The 20,119-nt window shown below is 38.5% G+C and overlaps 1 protein-coding gene across 12 annotated transcripts in view; it reads right to left on the minus strand.

The window, feature by feature from the left end:
• ppfia2 (PTPRF interacting protein alpha 2) overlaps window positions 1-20,119 on the minus strand; it is a 200,122-nt gene that overhangs the window by 21,577 nt on the left and 158,426 nt on the right. For all 12 annotated transcript variants that reach the window (XM_030148916.1, XM_030148913.1, XM_030148920.1 and 9 more), the window contains 14 exons: window positions 18,148-18,369; window positions 16,345-16,491; window positions 12,745-12,879; window positions 11,978-12,061; window positions 10,804-10,935; window positions 10,645-10,707; window positions 10,175-10,266; window positions 6,581-6,713; window positions 5,219-5,436; window positions 4,130-4,370; window positions 2,812-2,841; window positions 2,537-2,667; window positions 1,878-2,059; window positions 301-391 (listed from right to left, as the gene is read on the minus strand). In XM_030148916.1, coding sequence (XP_030004776.1) covers window positions 301-391; window positions 1,878-2,059; window positions 2,537-2,667; window positions 2,812-2,841; window positions 4,130-4,370; window positions 5,219-5,436; window positions 6,581-6,713; window positions 10,175-10,266; window positions 10,645-10,707; window positions 10,804-10,935; window positions 11,978-12,061; window positions 12,745-12,879; window positions 16,345-16,491; window positions 18,148-18,369 — 1,901 coding nt within the window. The remainder of the gene's footprint in view (window positions 1-300; window positions 392-1,877; window positions 2,060-2,536; window positions 2,668-2,811; window positions 2,842-4,129; window positions 4,371-5,218; window positions 5,437-6,580; window positions 6,714-10,174; window positions 10,267-10,644; window positions 10,708-10,803; window positions 10,936-11,977; window positions 12,062-12,744; window positions 12,880-16,344; window positions 16,492-18,147; window positions 18,370-20,119) is intronic.

Below are 20,119 nucleotides of genomic sequence, written 5' to 3' on the forward strand. Positions count from 1 at the left end.
ATATTGATCCTGGCCTCATGGTGGGATATGGCATGACATACATTACAGTGCAGTCATACTTCAATAAAGGGAAGCAGATAAAGGTAAATATTGGAGGAAGAGACCAGTTTATATGTCAAAGGCCAGATTAGACCTCCTATTGTCAGGACGACAACATTAATATATATAGAAGGTTTAAACACAAGTGTCCTTGAAATTACTATGGCCATGTGTAGTAGTAGGGATATTTAATTCACACAGGCCTTGGCTATTAATTTGACTATGGGTATGAGGTGATGCAGTACTGTGGTGAGAGCTTACTTCTTTTTCAACCTGCGATCCTTCTCAGCCTGAGTTCCCAACTTGCCCACTCCCATGTCTTGGCCCACCATGTCTGGGTCCATCATGGTTGCTGAGAGAAGAGAAAAATACATTATACTATGAACTCTTCATACAGGCTAATTATAAACATATATACACTTTTACAAGTACATTTTTGGGGTTTTGCTCATTAATTATATGTTATAAATTAATAAATATATGAAAATCTGGATCTGCTCTGAGGTCTTTGAATGAAATTATCAAAGAACTGTCAGAACTGTTTTTTGCCAAAACTGCAGATGAAAACATGTATGGGAAGGAGGAAATCTTACAAACCAGATAATATATGGAAGTTTTATTCACATTTACTGAAATAAAATATACGGACAAAATTATTGACACACATCACAGGTACAGCTGTAGGACATCCCATTTCCACTGATTTGAAATATTTAATTATAATAAATCAGTCTTTCGTATAAATTCAAAGGCTGATTTTTCTGCCTGGGATTAAAAAAAAAACAAAAAACAAACAGACAGTTACCTATTGTTTAAGATGATTATTTAGGGTCACAAAGTGAAAATATTTGAGAAATTATAATGATTGTTATGACAAACAAAAATCCAACACAAAATTAAGTAAAAATTGATGTAAACCATTTTGTAAGTATAAATGACCCAAAAGACAAAATAAACGTTTATGGTAATAAATATTACAATTAGTGCTGTCAAATGATTAAAATGTCTAATCAGATTAATCATGGTGATGGATTAATTTGTGTTAACGCGTTCATTTTGACAGCCCTAACTAAAATATAAAGTTATAAAGTTAAGTTATTTATCATTATCGCTTTGTAGCCCAGCCCCCTGTTCAGTGATAAAAGACTTGAATTCCATGTGTTCCAACATTTTTTTTCCATATTGTGCATATTATCATCATTATGGTCCAGTGATATAGCTGCAAGTAATATTTCCATTGAAGAGCCACTGACAAGTAATGACATAAAAAGTCATTACCCTGAATAAAACTACAGATTTCTCTGAATGTGAACATTGTTGAAAACATCTGACATAAGGTAAGTACAAATGTTAGACATTTTAATCTGTTAATGTTATCAGGTATAATTTTAAGGGGTGTTTTTGGTTGTACAAACTGAATAGTGTATTTTATTGATCAAATATTAACGTACTGGGATATCGGTATCATGTTTGGTCCCCGACCTCCTGTGTGCAACATAAAGAACAATCTTAAAGAACTCATTTTATGTTCTTTTTGTCTTGTTTACATTATTATTATATTACTTTGTCATTTACTATTTCTATGAGTAGAATGGGATTGGGATGAGTGGGTTAACAGTCCACTTTTGTGTCTGTGCCCCTTTGTGTCTATTATTTAAATTTTTGCATTTTCCTGTTTTGCAAAACTGTGTTCTTTAATTTTTAGACCTACGTTTCTATTTTTTTTTTCAATAAAACCTATTTGACAACAATCAGTATCCGTAAAGCTGATCAGTTTTGATAACTTTCATCACTCTTTCCTTAAACCTCACTCGTGGGCCGTTCAAAGCAGTACGTACCTTGTGGATCGACCATGACCTGTCTATGTGCCAGATGTGCCAGTCGGCCTTTCTCCTTTTTGCCAAACAGCCGTCCGATGGAGGATTTGATGCCTTTCTTCTTTGGCTGCTTGTGCAGGGAGTCTTGGCTACTTGCTACACTACTCAGGGCGCTGGCCTCAGCCTCCAGAGAGGCCACGATCCTGAGGACAAAACACCCACAGACAGCAAGCGATAAGATGGACGGCTGATGAAGTTCTGAAATGGTCAGCAGCAGGTTCTGCAAGGACATAGCTTAAAGAAAACCTTATCTAGTGTCGAGGAATCTAATTACATCCAAAACAGACGAGTAAGTCTTTTGTAACTGCCTACTAATTTGACCTTAAAAGGTACTCGTGTTTTCTTTGAGAAACGAAAATGACTCAGGGCTAAATTGGGAGCTTCTAATCAGACAGTAAACCATTTTATATTAATCTAAAGCCAGAACAGGCAGAGCTGAGATGAAGGCATAATCTAAGGATATCTAGCAGAGTACAGTACATCAAACTTACAAAAAAAAAAAACACCATCTGCACCTGAGATACAAAGGCGAAAACACAAAAATTCCCTTACTGCGATTGGTAAAAGTGAATCAACCAAACAATTTCAGCAAGACAAAGGTTTGTACAGCTGACTCTTACCCTCGTGCATCATTGTGCGAGGAGGCTGGCAGTGTGTGTGTCATTCTGACGGTACGTGGAGTTGGAGGGGGCGATGTCTCACACTTGATGGTGGCCTTGTCCTCCCGGCCGTCCTCTTCCACCGCCGCTATCTGAGGAAAAACATTAAGTATGACCCGTCAGCTCTACAGAGTCTCCTTTTTGTCTGGGCAAAGCAGCAACCAAACTTAATCACAGGGTTTATTGGAATCTATGGTTTAAAATCACAAGCCATGCTGTGTGGAAATATATAGTACCTTTCTCCTATGTTTCCTCAGATCACTGGGCTTTTAAGTGGAGAAAAGAAACGAAAATCATCAATATTCATGAGCTAAAGAAGAGACAAAGACATTAACAGTTGCGTGTCAGCAGCAAATGTAAGACTATTGACTCACTCGTACAAATATTATGAACCATTAGATGAGTATGAACCCTTTTCCCAATCCCACATCAACATTTCTTGAGTCGATACTGAAGAAATGAGCGGTAAACAACTCATTTTCCAGATCAATAAAATCAAAGCTTATTTCTTTAGAAGTCCTAGATGTAGTAGCCTTATATTCCTCTCAGGTTGTGGAGGCGTACATGAATATTTTTAGCATTGTAGTGCTTCAAAAAAGCTCCTTGATGGACACAGCTGCCCTGTTTAAGCCTTAGGTCCACACTGTGTGAGTTAGAGTGGAAGAGGGTGGTGGAACACATTATTGGCTATTCTGAGAGAGACTGCAACACTCTGACACCTTGGCCGCATGATGACAGCTGACAGAGCAAGACAGTTTCTGTCACGATTTCTCAGTGTGCTAATGTAATGCAGAGGGTCTTCAAAAATTTATGTCCTTTCCTGCAACAGAGTGTAATATGCAAAGATACTGTTTAAAACCCTGACAAGCCCTGACAGAACGGCTGCCTTACACTTCTACATTTCGTTGTCTTGGGAGAGTGAGAAATTAGGAAAACATATTCTTTCACTATGTATGGAATGGCACAGTCTTCAGAAATGAAAATTAAATACAGAAATATATACAATAATAGGTTAAATGTCCTTTCATCAATTTAATCACTGCAACACCTGTCTGTGTAAAGTAAAACCTGGTATCATGGTATCAAATAAAATAAAATGTGATACAATTAAAAACAGTAAATGCTTGGCTTAGGACTGATATTCTGTCTTAAAAACAATGGCTTTCAATCATAGATGATATACTTGTCACAGATCATTTTACATATAAACTGAAGTTGAAAGAAAATCTCTTCATAAAAAACAGGGGGAAAATGGCTGACATTCAGGGAAAAATACATCTATTAAAGGACCTAAACATATTCTGATGCAAACACAGGCTGTTGTTTTCATTTGTTTTTTTCTCTTCTTTTGTTTCTTTTCCTGCTCCTCAACCTGAGAAGATTGGATTGTATTATACTGATAAAAATGAGAAATAAATAGAAACTCTATAGAAGCACTACAGCTCTGAACAACAACAACAATAATAACAATAATAATAATAATGATAATGATAATGATAATAATAATAATAATAATAATAATAATAATAATAATAATAATAATAATAATAATACCAGTGTCATGACCCCCATACGTTCCATGTCACGGGCAGGACTTCGAGGGTCAAGTTTAGGGGTGGAATGTCCGCTGGGTGGGGAGGAGGAGGCCAAAGAGGAGGCGGTGGCGGAGGCAGTGATGGAGGCTCCATGGTGGTGCATCCGTGCCAGGTTGAGGCCCTCGAGGCTCACACTGGCCACTCGGTTCTCAATCTCCTCCGCCCTCAGCTCCGTGGACTCCTTCTCCTCTTGTATCAGCCTGAGTGGAGCAGAGGGGTAATGATGTCAGGAAATGTCTCCAGCAGGTTATGCTTCTTCATGTCATTCCTTCATCTACGCTAATAATCCTTTTGCACAAATTTCCAGTTTGTCTACAGTAAAAACTACAGAAAAAATATTCATGAAAACCTTGATTACTCAAAAGCCAAACTACACCAGTATCAGGAACAGTATTTAGTCTTATCTTTGGAGTCTATTGGAATAATTACTTAGAGATTTACATAATCATTCCCATTAAATATGTACAGTATGAAGCCAACTAATTTATGGCAGAAGTGGGAAGATGAAAGGACTAAATGTCAGGTCATTAGTTTAAACCATACTGAGGGTCTAACTTTGTAATTAGCTGAAAGCTGAACTCCAAGGATTCATGATCACTATCTGCCATCAGATTTAACTGAACTCTTGGTGAAGAAATGTAAAATTGTGTCTGTTGGTGGAGATGTAAATTAGAAAAGACCAAAAGGCACATTAATAATCCTTGAAATAAAGAATTAAGTGAGCCCCAGGTTATGAATACTTATCAGCACCAGATAATTACAGCATTAACAACTAAAAGGCAGGTCATATTTCCTGAAACATCTGAAGCATACAACAATGGTATTTTCACAGCTGGGGAGGGCAATGCACTGTGCAAAGACAACTTAAAGGCTAAATTGTGGTCATCAGACACTTTTTAGTCATGAACATAAAAGCAGCAGGGGTCTGAGGCCTGGCTTTCTGGAACAAATACAGTGGATTAAAGACACAATAAGGAAAGCAAATCAATATGTCTGGAAATCTGACCTTTTCTAATAAAATGTATACCGCTGAGTGTGTGTTAGGTACCGAATTTCTTTGTTGATTGCGTCCAGCTGCTCCTGCAACATCATGGCCAGAGTCTGTGCATCAGAGTGACCACTTGGTGAGAGCAGGTCCATGGAGCTAAACAGCGTTTCCCTGTCATCGTCATCAATATCAGACATTTCTGTGTCGCTTTCAAAATGGTGGCCTCCCAGGACCCCGAGTTGCTGCGATCGCCATTCATGCTCCCCCAGTGATTTAGCCTGCACAGAAAAACAGATGCAGAACAACAGGCTAGAACAGCATTCAACAACACATTAATATCTAAACAATTTAATAGAAATAAAGGCACAGCATGGAGGCTCTGTCCCTATGGGGTCTCACATTCAAAACAAAAACAAAGAAGTTGTGAAGCTGCAAGAGAAAGTCAGGATAAAATAACGCAGGGAGAAATCATGTGTACAGAACTTTCATTCATATTGTACATCAGTGGTGTCAGACTCATTTTAGTTCAGCGGCCATATTGAGCCCAATTTGATCCCCAGTGGGCCGGACCAGTAAAATAATAACAGTGAAAAATTAAAATTTTATTATGTTCAGGTTTACATCTACAAAGTTTCCTTAAATATCTGAATAAACATGAACAACTTGAATTGTCTTAAGAAAAACAATTGCCATTTTAACAATATTATGCCTTGGTTTATCAGTTTATCATTTACACATGTGCATTACAATCGCACAAAACATTTAGTAACAGGCAGAATATTGGTAAAATTAAATGTAGTTTTCTTAAGACATTTCCGTTTGTTCATATTTGTTCAGGTTATTCACATTTTTTGTAAAAGTATAGTTTGGTAATGTAAACATTTTCATGTAATTTTACTTTTTTACAGCAAAAAAAAACAGAGAATGTGGGGTTGTCATTATTTATAGATTATTATGATAATATTTTACTGGTTCTGGCACACTTGAAATGTAATTGGACTGTATGTGTCTGTACGTGGAACTTGAATTAAAATAATTTTGACACCACTGATTGTTAATATCTTCACTGTAATTTTTGCAATTCACAAATTCATCCTGTGGGCCGGATTGGACCCTTTGGCGGGCTGGATTTGGCCCCCGGGCCGCATGTTTGACACCTGTGTTGTACATTAAATTTGTCATATGATCCTTCATCACATTAAAAGTGACTTAACCTTAACATTTGACTGGTAGCAGGCAATAATGGTAGAAACAGCTGGAGTTGAACTACAGACACTATTACTCTCAAGAGGGATGTAATCTACCTTTGGAACAATTTACTTATTCAGAGCCAAAAACCTGTTGAGCAAGAACATTTTTTCATGCTGTGAGCCACCAATTTTGTTCACAGAGGCCAAAATACAAATAAAGGACAGAGCAAACCTTAGTTTCACGCAGCCCCATTCGACCTCTCCTCGGTCGGCGGATGACTTTGGCGGAACGGTAGTGGTCCGACTGGGTTTCGGCCAGAGATCCCAGTGAGAATCTGAGCTCAGCTGATGTGTCCAGATGAGATCTGAGAAAGAACTTTCATCAGCGATACTTAAAACAGGCTGTTATGTACGGCAACACAAAACCATCCTGAGGATCTCGTATATTGAAGATGATCGACATTTGAACCCATTTAAACTCTTCTGTAGCACAAATCCTAAACATGGATTTAATATAAGCTGTGAAGCAGATTATAAACAAATGAGATACAACAAAAATGGTAATATTCAGTTTTGCAGACTCTAAACCAATCAAATAGTGTGTCTGGGTGCCTCAAGCGTACCTAATAGTCATAGTGTAAAGCGTACTTGAAGGATCAGAGCTTGTTATGCACACGTCTATGACTGCAAATTGTTTGTCTATAAAGGATCTTAAATCTGCTTCTGTCAACATATCATTGTAATATTAGAACTTGAGGCAGCAGCATGAAAAGGGAAGCCAGAAAATATCCAAGAATAGATACGAAAGTACAGTGATACCAGTGTTTCTAAGAATAGTGGAGATTGTTTCATCAGTGACAGATTAAATAACACCATGGGGCTGGAGAGAGTGTATCTGTATTCCTGCATTTCTGAGTCACTTTCGTAAATATCTACTAGATCTTAGCCAGTGAATTTCATCCAGAAATAAAACAATAGTGATGTATCCTTGTTTTCATTTATTCACTCGTCTTCTTAAGCCGCTTTATCCTCACTGGGGTCGGGGGATGGGGGTGGGGCTACACAGGGCTGACATATAGAGATGAACAATCAATCATGCTCACATTCATACCTATGGCCAATTTTAGGTGGACCAGTTAACCCAGGGGTGTCAAACTCATTTTGGTTCAGGGGCCATATTTAGCCCAATTTCATCTCAAGCGGGCCAGACCAGTAAAATAATGACTTCATAACCTTTAAATAATGACAAATCCAAGTTTTTCCATTTTGCTTTAGTACAAAAAACCCCCAATTAAATTATGAAAATATTTCCATTTTACAAAAAAGATGTGAAAAACCTGAAAAAACAGACATTTCATTTGGGAAAATTAGTGCAATTTTAACAATATTATGCCTCAACTTATTATTTATACATGTGCATTTACACACAGTATTCCATAAACATTTGGTAACAGGCAGAATATTGTTAAAATTTTGGAGTTTGGAACTAAAATTTGAACAATTTCTACAATATTACATCTCTTATTATTAACACAACTACAGATCACAGTGGATCTATAAATGCATTAAACATTTAGTAACAGGCAGAATATTGTTAAAATTGCACATTTCAGGTTGTTCATCTTTGTTTTTATTTATGTATTTATTTGCATTTTATTGTGAAAGAATAGTTTTGTAAATGTAAATATTTTCACAGTGTAATGTTATTTTTTTCACTTCAATTTTTTCTACATAATTTTTCACAAAGAAAATTTGTCGTTATCATTATTTATGGGTTATTGTGTTATTATTTTTACTTGAGATCACATTGGTCTGTATGTGGAACTTGAACCAAGAGGATTTGGACAACCTTGAGTGTTCAGGTTCATTTTTGCACTTTCATCCTTTGGGGCCGGAATGGAACCTTTGGCGGGCCAGATTTGGCCCCCAGGCCGCATGTTTGACACCTGTGAATTAACCTATCAGTGCATGTCTTTGGATCGGGGGGCTGGAGTACCTGGAGAGAACCCACGCAAACACGGGGAGAACATGCAAACTCCACACAGAAAGGTCCCTGCTTGGAATTGAACCCAGGATGTTCTTGCTGTGAGGTGACACTGCACCACCGTGTCGACTTGTCTCCTTGTTTTAAGCTAAATTATTTCATTTGAGACACAATTACATCTTGATTCAACAGTTAGATTCTTTTTTTTTTTTTTTTTTTTTTTTTTCAATTTTAAAGACTTTATTTTTCAGTTTTCAAATAGGCATCTACACCAACATAGGACAAATGAACTAGTCCGAGGCAGAACAACACACACAGACATCAAACTCCACTCACCCAAAGGATCAGAGAGAAGGAAAAATAAATGAAAAAAAAATAAAGAGAAAAAGAAAAGAAAAGGGGGCGCACAGTTTGAATTACTTTTATCATATAAAAAGAAACAAATTTAAATATAATTAAAGTCTGATGCATAATGGTTGCGTTAATAGTCTGTTATTTGTAAACAGTTACATGATACCAAGGGTCACTGCAAAGATGAGGACAGAAATGAAAAAAGAGAAGAAATGCAGAAGTCTACTGGAAGGGGATGCCTTGAATAAAGTTTACGAAAGGGTTCCAAGTTAAAGTGAAACAGTTTCATTCTAAAACTGATTATTTTAGGTCCTACTGTCCTAATCTATGTACTGAAAACTCAACAGTCCAATTGTCGGTGTGCTCCAGAATGATGCTGAACTCAATCTAAGTAGTGTTTAAATCCATTTCAGAGGCGCCAGACCGGCAAACTCCATCATCAGCAAGGACAAAGGCTTACTTCTTATTACTGTACTTAATTTATTAATATTAAAAAACAGAATATGATTTTATTTTCTTTATAATTGATGCACATAAAAATTTACTAGAGAGGGAGCAGATAAAGAAACACAGCGTTCTGTGTGTTTGATTCTTTCTAAGAGATTCTTTCTTTTTAAATGCATTTAGTTGTGTTTTTCTTTTTTACTTGTATATGGAGGTGTAATCTATCTATATGTCTCTATCGGCAAATGTTTTTCAGCTGTGTTAAAATGCACAGTCAGTGGGAAACTACACTGTTGCCCATAAAATTGGAATAATTATGTTTCCAGACACTGCTTTTTATTCCTATATATACACATCAGTAACCACATTTGACCAGATGCAATGATTACATACTGAGTTCCAGTTACAGACTAAATCACATTGTCACAATCATTTCAAGATTCAATTCTAAGATTCAAAGTGTTTTATTGTCATGTGTACAGTAAAGAAGAGTGCCAAGAGAATTTAAGATGTATAAAAACTGAAATAGAATAATTTAGCTAGGAAATTAAAACAAACACAAAGTGGCATTTAAGAATGGCATGCAAAAGAAAATGAGCATTAAAAAAAAATATATATATATATATACATACATATATATATATATATATATATATATATATATATATATATATACACACACACACACACACACATATATATATATATATATATATATATATATATATATATACACACACACACACATATATATATATATATATATATATATATATATATATATATATATATATATATATATATATATATGTATATATATATATATATGTATATGTATATATATATATAAACTACTATTATTATTATTATTATTATTTCATGAGAAAAGGTAAAATATTTTTTTTTCCAACCTAATGGGCAACAGTGTACCTAAAAAGAATTTCATAAAATTGGTTCTCAGAAGCTTTGTGGTGGAAATGAGTTGCAAAACCCATATGTAACATGCCTGCATTACACACACGTATATGAAGTGTGGGTTCCACCTACCGTGAGAGGGTGGGTTCTGTGAGGGAGCCTGCCCTCAATCTGAATTGGTCCAGTTCTGATCTCAGTTTCTCAATTTCCTCTGCCAGCTGTGTCTGAACAAAACAATATGACAACATGTCAAGGCCAATGCGATATTACACACTAAATATATGATACCGTACTCACACTGGAGAGTGTAAATACTGTGGAATGACACAGAGAAAGGATACTGGGGCTGAATTACAGAATACTAAAAGTCAGAATGAGAATGTTTCACATCCTGCTAATGAAATCCATCTCATTAACCTGCCTCAAGCGGGAAGCTTATGAATATTAATAAACAAAGGTTTATAAAATATTAAACTAATGCCAACAACCAACATCATTATTTCTGTATTATTAAATATATTATTGAGGAAACTTTATTCATAATGTAAGAGTTTGAAAAGAAAAAACAAGATAATTTCATCATTTCTTAATCTATAACCTACTTTTTCTTGGATTGACTCCTCGTACTGTTTTCTGTAACCTTCTGAATCTTGAATTAACATATTCTGCAAAAAGAAAAAAGGGGTGAGTTTTGAAAACTATCCATTATGTTTCTCAGTACTTATAGACACATTTCCATTGACACAGTTGCTATGTTTAACCTTCTCTTCCAGGGCGGCCATTCTCTCCTTCAGATGGAGCTGAAGACGCTCATTGGATTCTGTGAGAAGTCTGTCCACGGTGTCTGACAGACGTTTATTGTGCTCCTCGTTCATCTTTTCTCTCTGTCGAGCCTAAAAAGTAAAAAAAAAAAAAAAATGTTGGATTTCAGAGTCGCATAAGAAATGATAAAGCTCTCTGAACTTTTATTGTTTGTTTGTTTTTTGTTTTTTACATAGAGTGACTAGCTCTCGCAAATTATTAGGGTTTAACACAGCAAGAATTGTTGTTTTGAGTGTACAATAAAAAATACACCTCAAATGTAGAACCTGTATTGAATAAAAACTCAGGGACACTAAAGGTGATGCATTGTTTAAGTCCTGTTTTGAATATATGTACACTGTCCAGCCAAAAAAAAGGTCCAACCTGCAATATTTTGTTGGACCAACTTTAGTTTTGATTATAGGACACATTCATCATGGCATCCTTTACAGCTTATACAAAGCCACAATAAATGCCCCAATATTTATGTCCATAGTTGCATTAATGTTTGACCACAATCTGGTGTGACTGGAGAGTCTGACCGCTGTGCAAAGTCTTCACCAACACATCCCACAGATTTTCATTGTTGCTCAGGTCTGGGCTCTGCGGTGGCCAATATGTGTGAAAATGATGTCTCGTGCTCCCTGAACCACTCTTTTACAAGCCTGATTACCCCCATGATTCCTGGCACTGTCCGATCTTTGTGTTCCCTTGTAAACTGATGGTCGTTTAAGAAATCAGAAGCTACTCACTGCATCAGTTAGGGTTAAATACTTTGTTGCCAGTTGAAACACATTAATCACTGCAATAATTATCAAATGAAAAGATCTCAAGGATGTGTGTGTACGTTAAAGGTCACTATCAGATATGACCTTAGAGATGATTTAATCAACAAGCTTGCACTGTATGTATTGTAAGTAAATAAAAATATAAAAGCTTCATATAGCGTAATTGTGTCACTAGCCTTTTACAAACCATTCTCTCTAGCATGTGTCAAACAATGATCGGGTCAAGTTTCAGTGATGGTAAATCGGACAATGTGTCATCAGTTGCAGTCGCCTCAAGCTGTCATGCTCATGCAGAAGTGGCTGCCTGGTTAACGCAGTCTGACATAACGCCTCTGCAGTGACTCACCCGTAGCAGCTCCTGGTTCTTCTCCTCCAGCTGGCATTCCAAGTGCCTCATTCTCTCCTCAATACTCCCGTGACGCTCTTCAGCCTACAGATGGATCACAGCATAGACAGGACAAAAAGAGGGCGCGATGATCTGCCTGTTTGTGAACATAAGGGGTAACAAAGAAAAGCAGTGGCGACGACACAAGCCAAAGCCTCTACCCGAAACTCAAAGATGGATATCTATTTTTCTTAAGCATAACAGGAGAAAGAGCTGGATCAAACAAAGAGTGACAAGGAGAAAGATGAAGAACGAGGCCACCAAAGGACAGAATGAAAGAGGAAGAGAGCTGCTCCAGCACTGCCAAGTTATGAGCTCCAGCCAGAAGTGCCATGCAGCTGTCCCATGGTGGTAGAACAGCCAGAGCAGAATCCCAGTAAACACGCTCGCCACAAAACACTAATAAGATAAATGAATGAAATCTGCTCTATACAGGAGTTGGCAGTAGCTGTGATGCCCTGTGGGACTACCTTCCTAAGAATGGAGTTCATGTCTTGGAGTTTAGCTTCCATAACAAAGTGATAATCATCAGGGGAGGAAGAGGAGCTGGAGTCAGACTATGTGGCCGAGGAAGAGGAGAGGGACAATGTTGAAACGTCATGACATGACACCATGTGCACACTTACACAAAAGGTACAAAAATATCGAGACGAGGGCATCTATGGGAATTTGTAAACAGTATATGTCAAGTGTGGACATATATGGAGTGTGCGTTTGTGTTGTCCTACCTTGGTGAGGGCTGCTATCCTTTGGGCCAGTTCAGCCTCTACCTCCGGCAGAGTCTCAGCCTTCCTCATGGTCTGTTGGAGCTTCTGTTCTGCCAGTTCAAGCCTCTCCTGTAGTTGCCGGTTCTTCTCCTCCATCTGCAAACACAGAAACATTAGTTGATAATTTATATTATTTCTAAGATATTTGGTGATATTTTCAACCACACACTAGTATTCAAATAATGGTCAGGTCAAATAAAACTGTTTTGCATTGAAATAATGTGATATCAGTGGTGATTTCTCATAGACTGCAAGGGAAGCCCGGCTTCCCCTAAAATTACGAAAATTAAATGGTTAAATATGTACGGTTGTGTTGACATTTCATTGACTACAAATGTGTTAGAACACGTTCATCTCACAGACGAGTTCGTTCAGAATCAGCTTTATCACAAATCAACTGACTTGATGTTGTTCACTTCTCATACATTCCCGTTGCGCTGTTTTCTCATATGATCTCTGCTCAGTGCATTTGCCCATCGAAGCCCAGTCTCCATGCACTTCAATGGGACTGAGTGGAACAGTTTTTTTCATTGCCTCAAAACTGGACGGTAATTGGATAAATGCCACGATGTTGTCCCGACCCCGGACGCCCGGTGTCTCTGGGGGTGAATGGAGCTGCGGGCGGAGCTCGGCCGGGCTGGACGCCAGGCTTCCATGTGCTGATTGGAGGATCAGTCAAAAGGCTGAATCCTGTTTGATTGACAGCTATTTTGAGATCTACTCCTTCACTGACAGAGTTCAGTTTAATACACATTCTGCTGTGAAATCAAGAAAGAAACCACTATGAAATTACTTGTTCATTTCTTGCACTGTAAATAAAACACACTCATTGTACTTCCTTGTCTCAAGTTAACGTAATTTCAACGTTTTCTTGTTTACTTGGTATGATAACGTCACTGACCATCTTCTTAAAAAGGAATGGAGGGCCGAATTTATGTTTAAATAACTTGACATTTTTTTTTGATGTAAGCCGACAATGAGCTTCCCCTGTCTGAAAGACGAGCAGCCGCCACTGTGTGAAATACAACATTAACAGTATACAGGAGGTCCTCGGGTTATGCGGTACTCGACCTACGCTGTTTCAACTTTACGACGACTGAGTCTCGTCCGCCACTTTGTCTCCAGCCCCATAGTGTAGAGTGTCTGTGTTTGTGCTCTGTAATTTTCTCGGTATCCTCGCCTTTTTCACCCTCCTTTTTCACATCATGGCCCCAAAAAAGAAAGCAGGATCTTGTAGCGATGCTGGTCCAGCCAAGAGGAAAGCCATTACGATGGAAACGAAGCTGGATATCATCAAAAGGTCGGAGAAAGGTGCGACGCCGACGAACATCGGTAAAGCCTTAGGCTTCAGTCGGTCGACCGTGGCGACCATTATTAAGGACAAAGCCCGTAATACGTGTATTTGGATATTTATTTAGAGATTTAGGGGGTATTTGGGGGGTATTAAAGGGTTAATTCCGACTTACGCAGAAATTCGGGTTACGTCGCCAGCGTAGGAACGGAACTCGTTCGTAACCCGAGGACCTCCTGTACCAACATTTTCTAACTAAAAATAGGCTCTGACTGAGCTGATGTAGTCAAAACCTGGTCTTGAGCAATGCCCTGCAAACTAACAACCCCTAAATGAGAGAAGATGTGTTTTCGTTCCCACAAATCATTTACAATGTCAAGAGCGCATTGTAGAAAGTGATAATAAACACTGTTTTTTTCTAGTACTGTCCATTCCGCAGTGATAAAAAACAGGCATATTGGTTCGGTACAAATGGAGCCACTTGCAGTTCAGCATTTTGCCCAAGGACATTCTGACATATTGACGCAAGGAGCTGAGGATCAAACCACCAACTTCCCAATTTGTGGACGTCCTACTATACCTCCTGAGCCACAGTGGTAGAAGAAGTGTCGAGCTTGCACTATCAGCAAACAGCAACAACAGCAAAATAAAACTGGAGCAGATCACTAAAGAGCTTTTTAGCAAAAAAAAGAGGAACTGTAAGGAAAGCAGGAAAAATTAGAGACAGGCTCTAATATGAGCCGTCTTAAAACACCGACCAGATTTTATGACTCCGAAGGATTTAGCTCCTCTTTCTGTCTGTTCTGTTAAAATGACCCATTTGGGAATCCTTTTCTACATGTGAGAAGAACGTCAGTGTCTGGTAAAAACCAGAATCACAGATATCTATCTTTCGTAAGATGACTAACAAAGGGTCTGGTTGTATGCGTCACCTCTTCCTCAAAAATAGAACAGAATCAGAATCAGATAAACAGAGGCCACTTTAACTACACAGATACTGGTAATTACCCTGATAAAGCATTCAACTACAGTACTGGAAATAAAACCCAGCATTCAACAAAGATACCACTGTGTGACTTGTATCCCCTTGTTGTGTGTGAAGAGACTCTTCTTCTGTCTCCCGAGCTCACAGGAGGCTCCGAACAGTTTTAAGACCCTCTTTTTGGGAATAACTTGGCTGCCTCTGCCATTAGTGACAGATGCTCTGCTCCCCTAAGCATTGGGCCTGGCAGCTCGATATACAATAATTAGACCGGAGTCGGCATGAACTGTGTTGTGTTCAGCGTGTCACTTATATTTTCTGTTGAGTCCCTATCACGATCCCATGGCAGGGAGTTTTGGTTTGCAATATCCTCCCTTGATGCCCTTCAGTCCGTGTTTTTTTTTTCTCTCGTTTTGCTCGCCATCCCTCTGTTTGTTTACGCTGACAGCCAAGCCTTCACACCCTGAACAACTCGTCTTCAGCGGACAGATCCTGGGATTCAGCTGCTGGCACAACAACGAGTAAGTCATTACACAGCCAGCCGGGAAGTGTGTTTGTGTGGGACTGCAGGATCTCATACCTACAAGCTTTTGAGGTTTATTTGTGTATATTCTGTGGATATGTTTGGATTGGATTTTTGGATTTTCTAGTGCTCCTGTTATCCTATGGATGAGGTTCATAAGGTTAATTGTGATAGACCAAAGGAAACAGTTGGTGAAAAAATTGCTGTTGCTGATGATTTAACAGAGAAGTTGCTTGGTTTCAGAGCAGAGAAGAAAAGCTTGCTCATGTTGTTTCTGTGCATATCAGAAGAGTATGATCCATCTCTCCAGAGCTCAGCTGGTGCCTAAGCTGGTACTCACTGTCATTCGATCTTGTAGGGGCAGGCAATTTATGTAATTGGTTGCAATGAATCACAAAGAATCCTCAAAAGGAGACAAAAAAATGTGTGCTATCATTTCATACAGCGTTACATCACTTATGAGGATGGTTTTGAGCTGTGCACATCTGCTCAAAGAAAACATTTAAGTAAAACCATGTCTTTTCCAGTAATAATTTCCTCTGACATTATATAGCACGATGTTAAAAGGTTTTCTCAATGCCACATTTCAGCTCTGACAGGAACCATCTACCACAAACCAATGCATGCTTGGTTAAGTTTCTTCACATTCAGTTACATTGTTGAAAAATGTCAGGCTTTTCAGACATTTCATCCGCCATCTGGCCCTTTAGACTCCAAACTTTGTTGGACAAAAACCCACATCACTGCTCTGTGGACTGTACAGACCTGCCTGAGGAAGGCCTCCTTATTGGCTAATTCGTTCTCCAGTTTGTCGTTGATGTCGTGCACAGACGTGGACTCCCGTTGGGCGCTCAGGTAGCGCTTTTCCAGTGTGACAATCCTTTCCTCCATGTCCTCCTTCTGACACATGGCCTGCAAAGAGACAAACAAAGTCACACAAAAAGAACATTCTTGAATTTATGAGGAATTTTTGAGAGCAAGCACAAACAGGTTCCAAACATGACATATTTTTTTGTTTTCTGGTTTGCTGTGAGCACTGAAATCCGATTTTTATGTCACAAGTTAATTCATAAAAAATGAATTTTAACAAATGTTTGCACATTACACAAATTTTGTGAATACAAGTTAATAAAGTGAAACTCTCATCACCAGATTAACTTGAGACATGATACATTGAAGGGATTATATGTAGTGTTGATATTCCAAATTCCCAACAACAGGGGAAGTCAGGTACCAGAACACACTTAGAACTACCAAAACCACCAATGAATCGATGCTGTGTAACTATCCACAGACTGTATCACTCACTAAGTAAAGTGTAAAGATAACTGTTTATGATTTGATTATCAAATGCCATTCTTTTAGTTTACAGCTGTGTCCAGTACTAAAAACAACAACAGTGCTTCTAGCTTTTATAGAAGCACTAGAAAAGCTCTTCAACTTTGTTTCTCTGACTCTAAAAGCTGTTTTCTAGTGGTGTCTTTGTCTCATTTTGTCACTTTCTGATGCTTTGGTCAAAGGTCCCATGGCATTTGTTTTCATCATCACTCCTGACTCACTACTCCCTCTAGTGGTCATGTAAATTCTGCCAGATTGTAAGTGTCTCTAAAATCCAATTTCTTTGGTGTCTTTGGCATAACTTCTGACCTCTTTATTCTGATCAATCTATTGATAATGTTAGGGTCATTATTTTTTTTTAATATTTGAAAGTAGAAATACTGCATGTAGCCCCTTTAACTTGGACAATCTGCAGAAGCAATACAAATAAAGCCTAATAAAGGAAAATAACATGGCTGTGATCTCACACATCTCATTTTGCTGCCATGAAAATGGTTCATCCTTGTGATAGCAACTTTATCTCTGATACACTGAGAGTTCATTTCCTGACTGAAGAATCACTGCGGACACAAACTTATGCAAGAACATGTGGTTTTCAACCAAGAAAAGATCGGTGGAAGAGCTGCATGTATTGCTGCTCTCAAAGGAGACAGTGCAGGTTAATAACAGTGTGTGTGTGATAAAACCATGTTTACCAGGCCACAGTGACCGGCTCTGCCTGCATCGTTAGCAATCAATAGCAATTTCAGCTGAGGGCTATAGGGGCCCTGTAATCATATCTAGTACATTTCACTGGTATTCATGTCACACAGATTCCATTATCTCTAACACTTCTGAATGGACTATTAATTGCCAATTTAAGACACCAACATTCTCATTACTGTAGGAAAACAGCTTTTTACTTACTGTGAACTAGCAAAAAGTTTACACTCCATCTTGAAATGTTGTTTAAGAAGCAACCAGTGGCAGATACACAAACAGCTGTTGGGGAACATTTATGTTTGTGTTGACCCGTGAGTAGTGTCGATATAGCCATAGTGCATGTGTTTGTGTTGTGCATATGGGAGGAACGCTTAATAAAAAGGGAGGGGAACTGTGAGCGGGCATGTTAATCTATGCTTTTTTAGGTCACTGCTGACAATCTTTGAAGTCTCTCTTGCAACTGTTATTTGGCTGGTTAATGTGTATGTGCATGCTTTGTGTGTCCTCTGTGTGTGCATGTGTTGTAACCTCTTTGATGTCCCTCTGGTACTTGTTGTTCATCTCCTCGGACTTAATGAGGTCCTTGCGGGCTGTCTCCAGCTCCTGCTCCACCTCGGACACTCGTGAGGATAGTGAGGACATGCGCTCCTTCATCTGGGCCAGTTCGTAGTTCTGCTTTTCCAGCAGGTCCTGCAGCTCCACCACCTGACTTGCCTCATGGGCCGACTCCAGAGAGCCATTGGAGAGACGCTGGGGAGGAGAAGAGTTAAGAAGCTTCAGTTATTAATCCAAAGTCAGACCTCATATCTCTGACCCTGACCCAGGTGGGGGAAAACACTAAGCCTTTAAATTCTTCCATACACTTTCTTCCCGGAACATTTCAGAGACTCTTACAAGAAAATGCAGTTATTTAAAATTAAAGAATATATGGCAGGAATAGACAAACAATAGCAACAATGCCACATAAAATAATATCCTGTCATGCCATGGCTTCTGGCTCATGAATGTTCAAGTAGGTCTTGACAAATCAGTCTCCTTCTCACTACAGATTAACTCAATTTTACTTTCAGGAGACTATGGCTCCTCTCCTGCTTTGATTTTGAAGACTTAGCAACTGAGAATCACTCCAGTCTCAACTGGAGAAATGACTTTGACAGATGCATTATTAATATGATTAGGATTCACTGAGTTGTCACTCTGTGCTGCACCATGGCCTCTGCATGTGGTAGATTAATGAGGGGTTTGTCAGCAAGGTAGAACTGACAGAGGCTTAGAGTAAGGAATAAAACATGAGACAACAACTTTATTATCCTACTTAAATAACACTATCTGACAGCCTTTTAAAGTATTCTCTTTACACTTAAATACAGGGTGTATCAAAAAAAACAAAAAAAAACCAATACATTTGAAAAATTACCCCAGTTCCGCATTTGAAAATTTTTGGAATTTTAGGTAGGGGATTGGTGGATACTTGATCAAATTTACAGACCCAGGTTTTCATGCATGAGTGAGCAGGGGTAAATTGTGCAATCCAAGTTAAAACTGGTTAGGGTTAGGTTTAGGGTTAACAGGTTCAGCTCTATTTTACTGCAAAATGCCACAACTGTTCCACAGACAATACATTATTCAGCTCCCAGTATCATACTTTTTCCACTGTTGAATAACATTAGAACAGTATGCTTTTTTTAAGAGTGGGGAAATTTAAATGGCAATATTGATACAGTTTGCAGAAAAGTTAAGAGAAATGCAGGCATCTTCATTCATCTGTGACAAAAGGCTGAGGCTTGAACTTGCAACTGGTGTGTCATTAGTACAGCTGGATATGATTTGTATAATATGATAATATAATTTACATGAATGAGACAAGCAATAGTTTAGGGTTAACCCTAACCCTAACTCTAGCCCTAACTTGGCCTATCCTCAGTGACACTTTCAGGCCTAAACAAGTTGAATTAACTTTGAAAGGCAGGAACAGCTGCCATGGGTAAAGAAATGAAATTTACATGGTGGCCAAAGTGTTAATGCTGTAACCTGGCAATTTTGTGGAAAACAAGATGGATGCCCACTGTCCCCTCCCATGACCTTTGATTAGGTTTAAATCCTTCCGCTACCAGTTTTAACTTGGATTGTACAATTTGCCCCTGCTCACTCATGCATGAAATCCTGGGTCTGTAAATTTGGACAAATATGCACCCTACCTACCAACCTACCTACCAACATCCATAAAAGAAAATTCCAAAAATGATCAAATGTGGAACTGGGGGTAATTTTTCAAAATGTATAGTTTTTGTGATACACCCTGTATAGTTATTGTGAAGCAGATAACAGTGTAGAGTGGGGAAAAGTGATGTCTTTATTCTCTACTGCTCAGTCTCTCAGTTGTAACAGACCCAGCTGCCCATCCTCGGCCATCCATCTGTGAGAACAAACCTAACTGGGCCTCTCAGGCTGCTGCCCATGATCAATGATTCATCCGATCAGGGAGCATAGCCCATTAAAT

The sequence above is a fragment of the Sphaeramia orbicularis genome, chromosome 12 (genome assembly GCF_902148855.1).
Source record: "Sphaeramia orbicularis chromosome 12, fSphaOr1.1, whole genome shotgun sequence".
Classification (NCBI taxonomy): Eukaryota; Metazoa; Chordata; class Actinopteri; order Kurtiformes; family Apogonidae; genus Sphaeramia; species Sphaeramia orbicularis.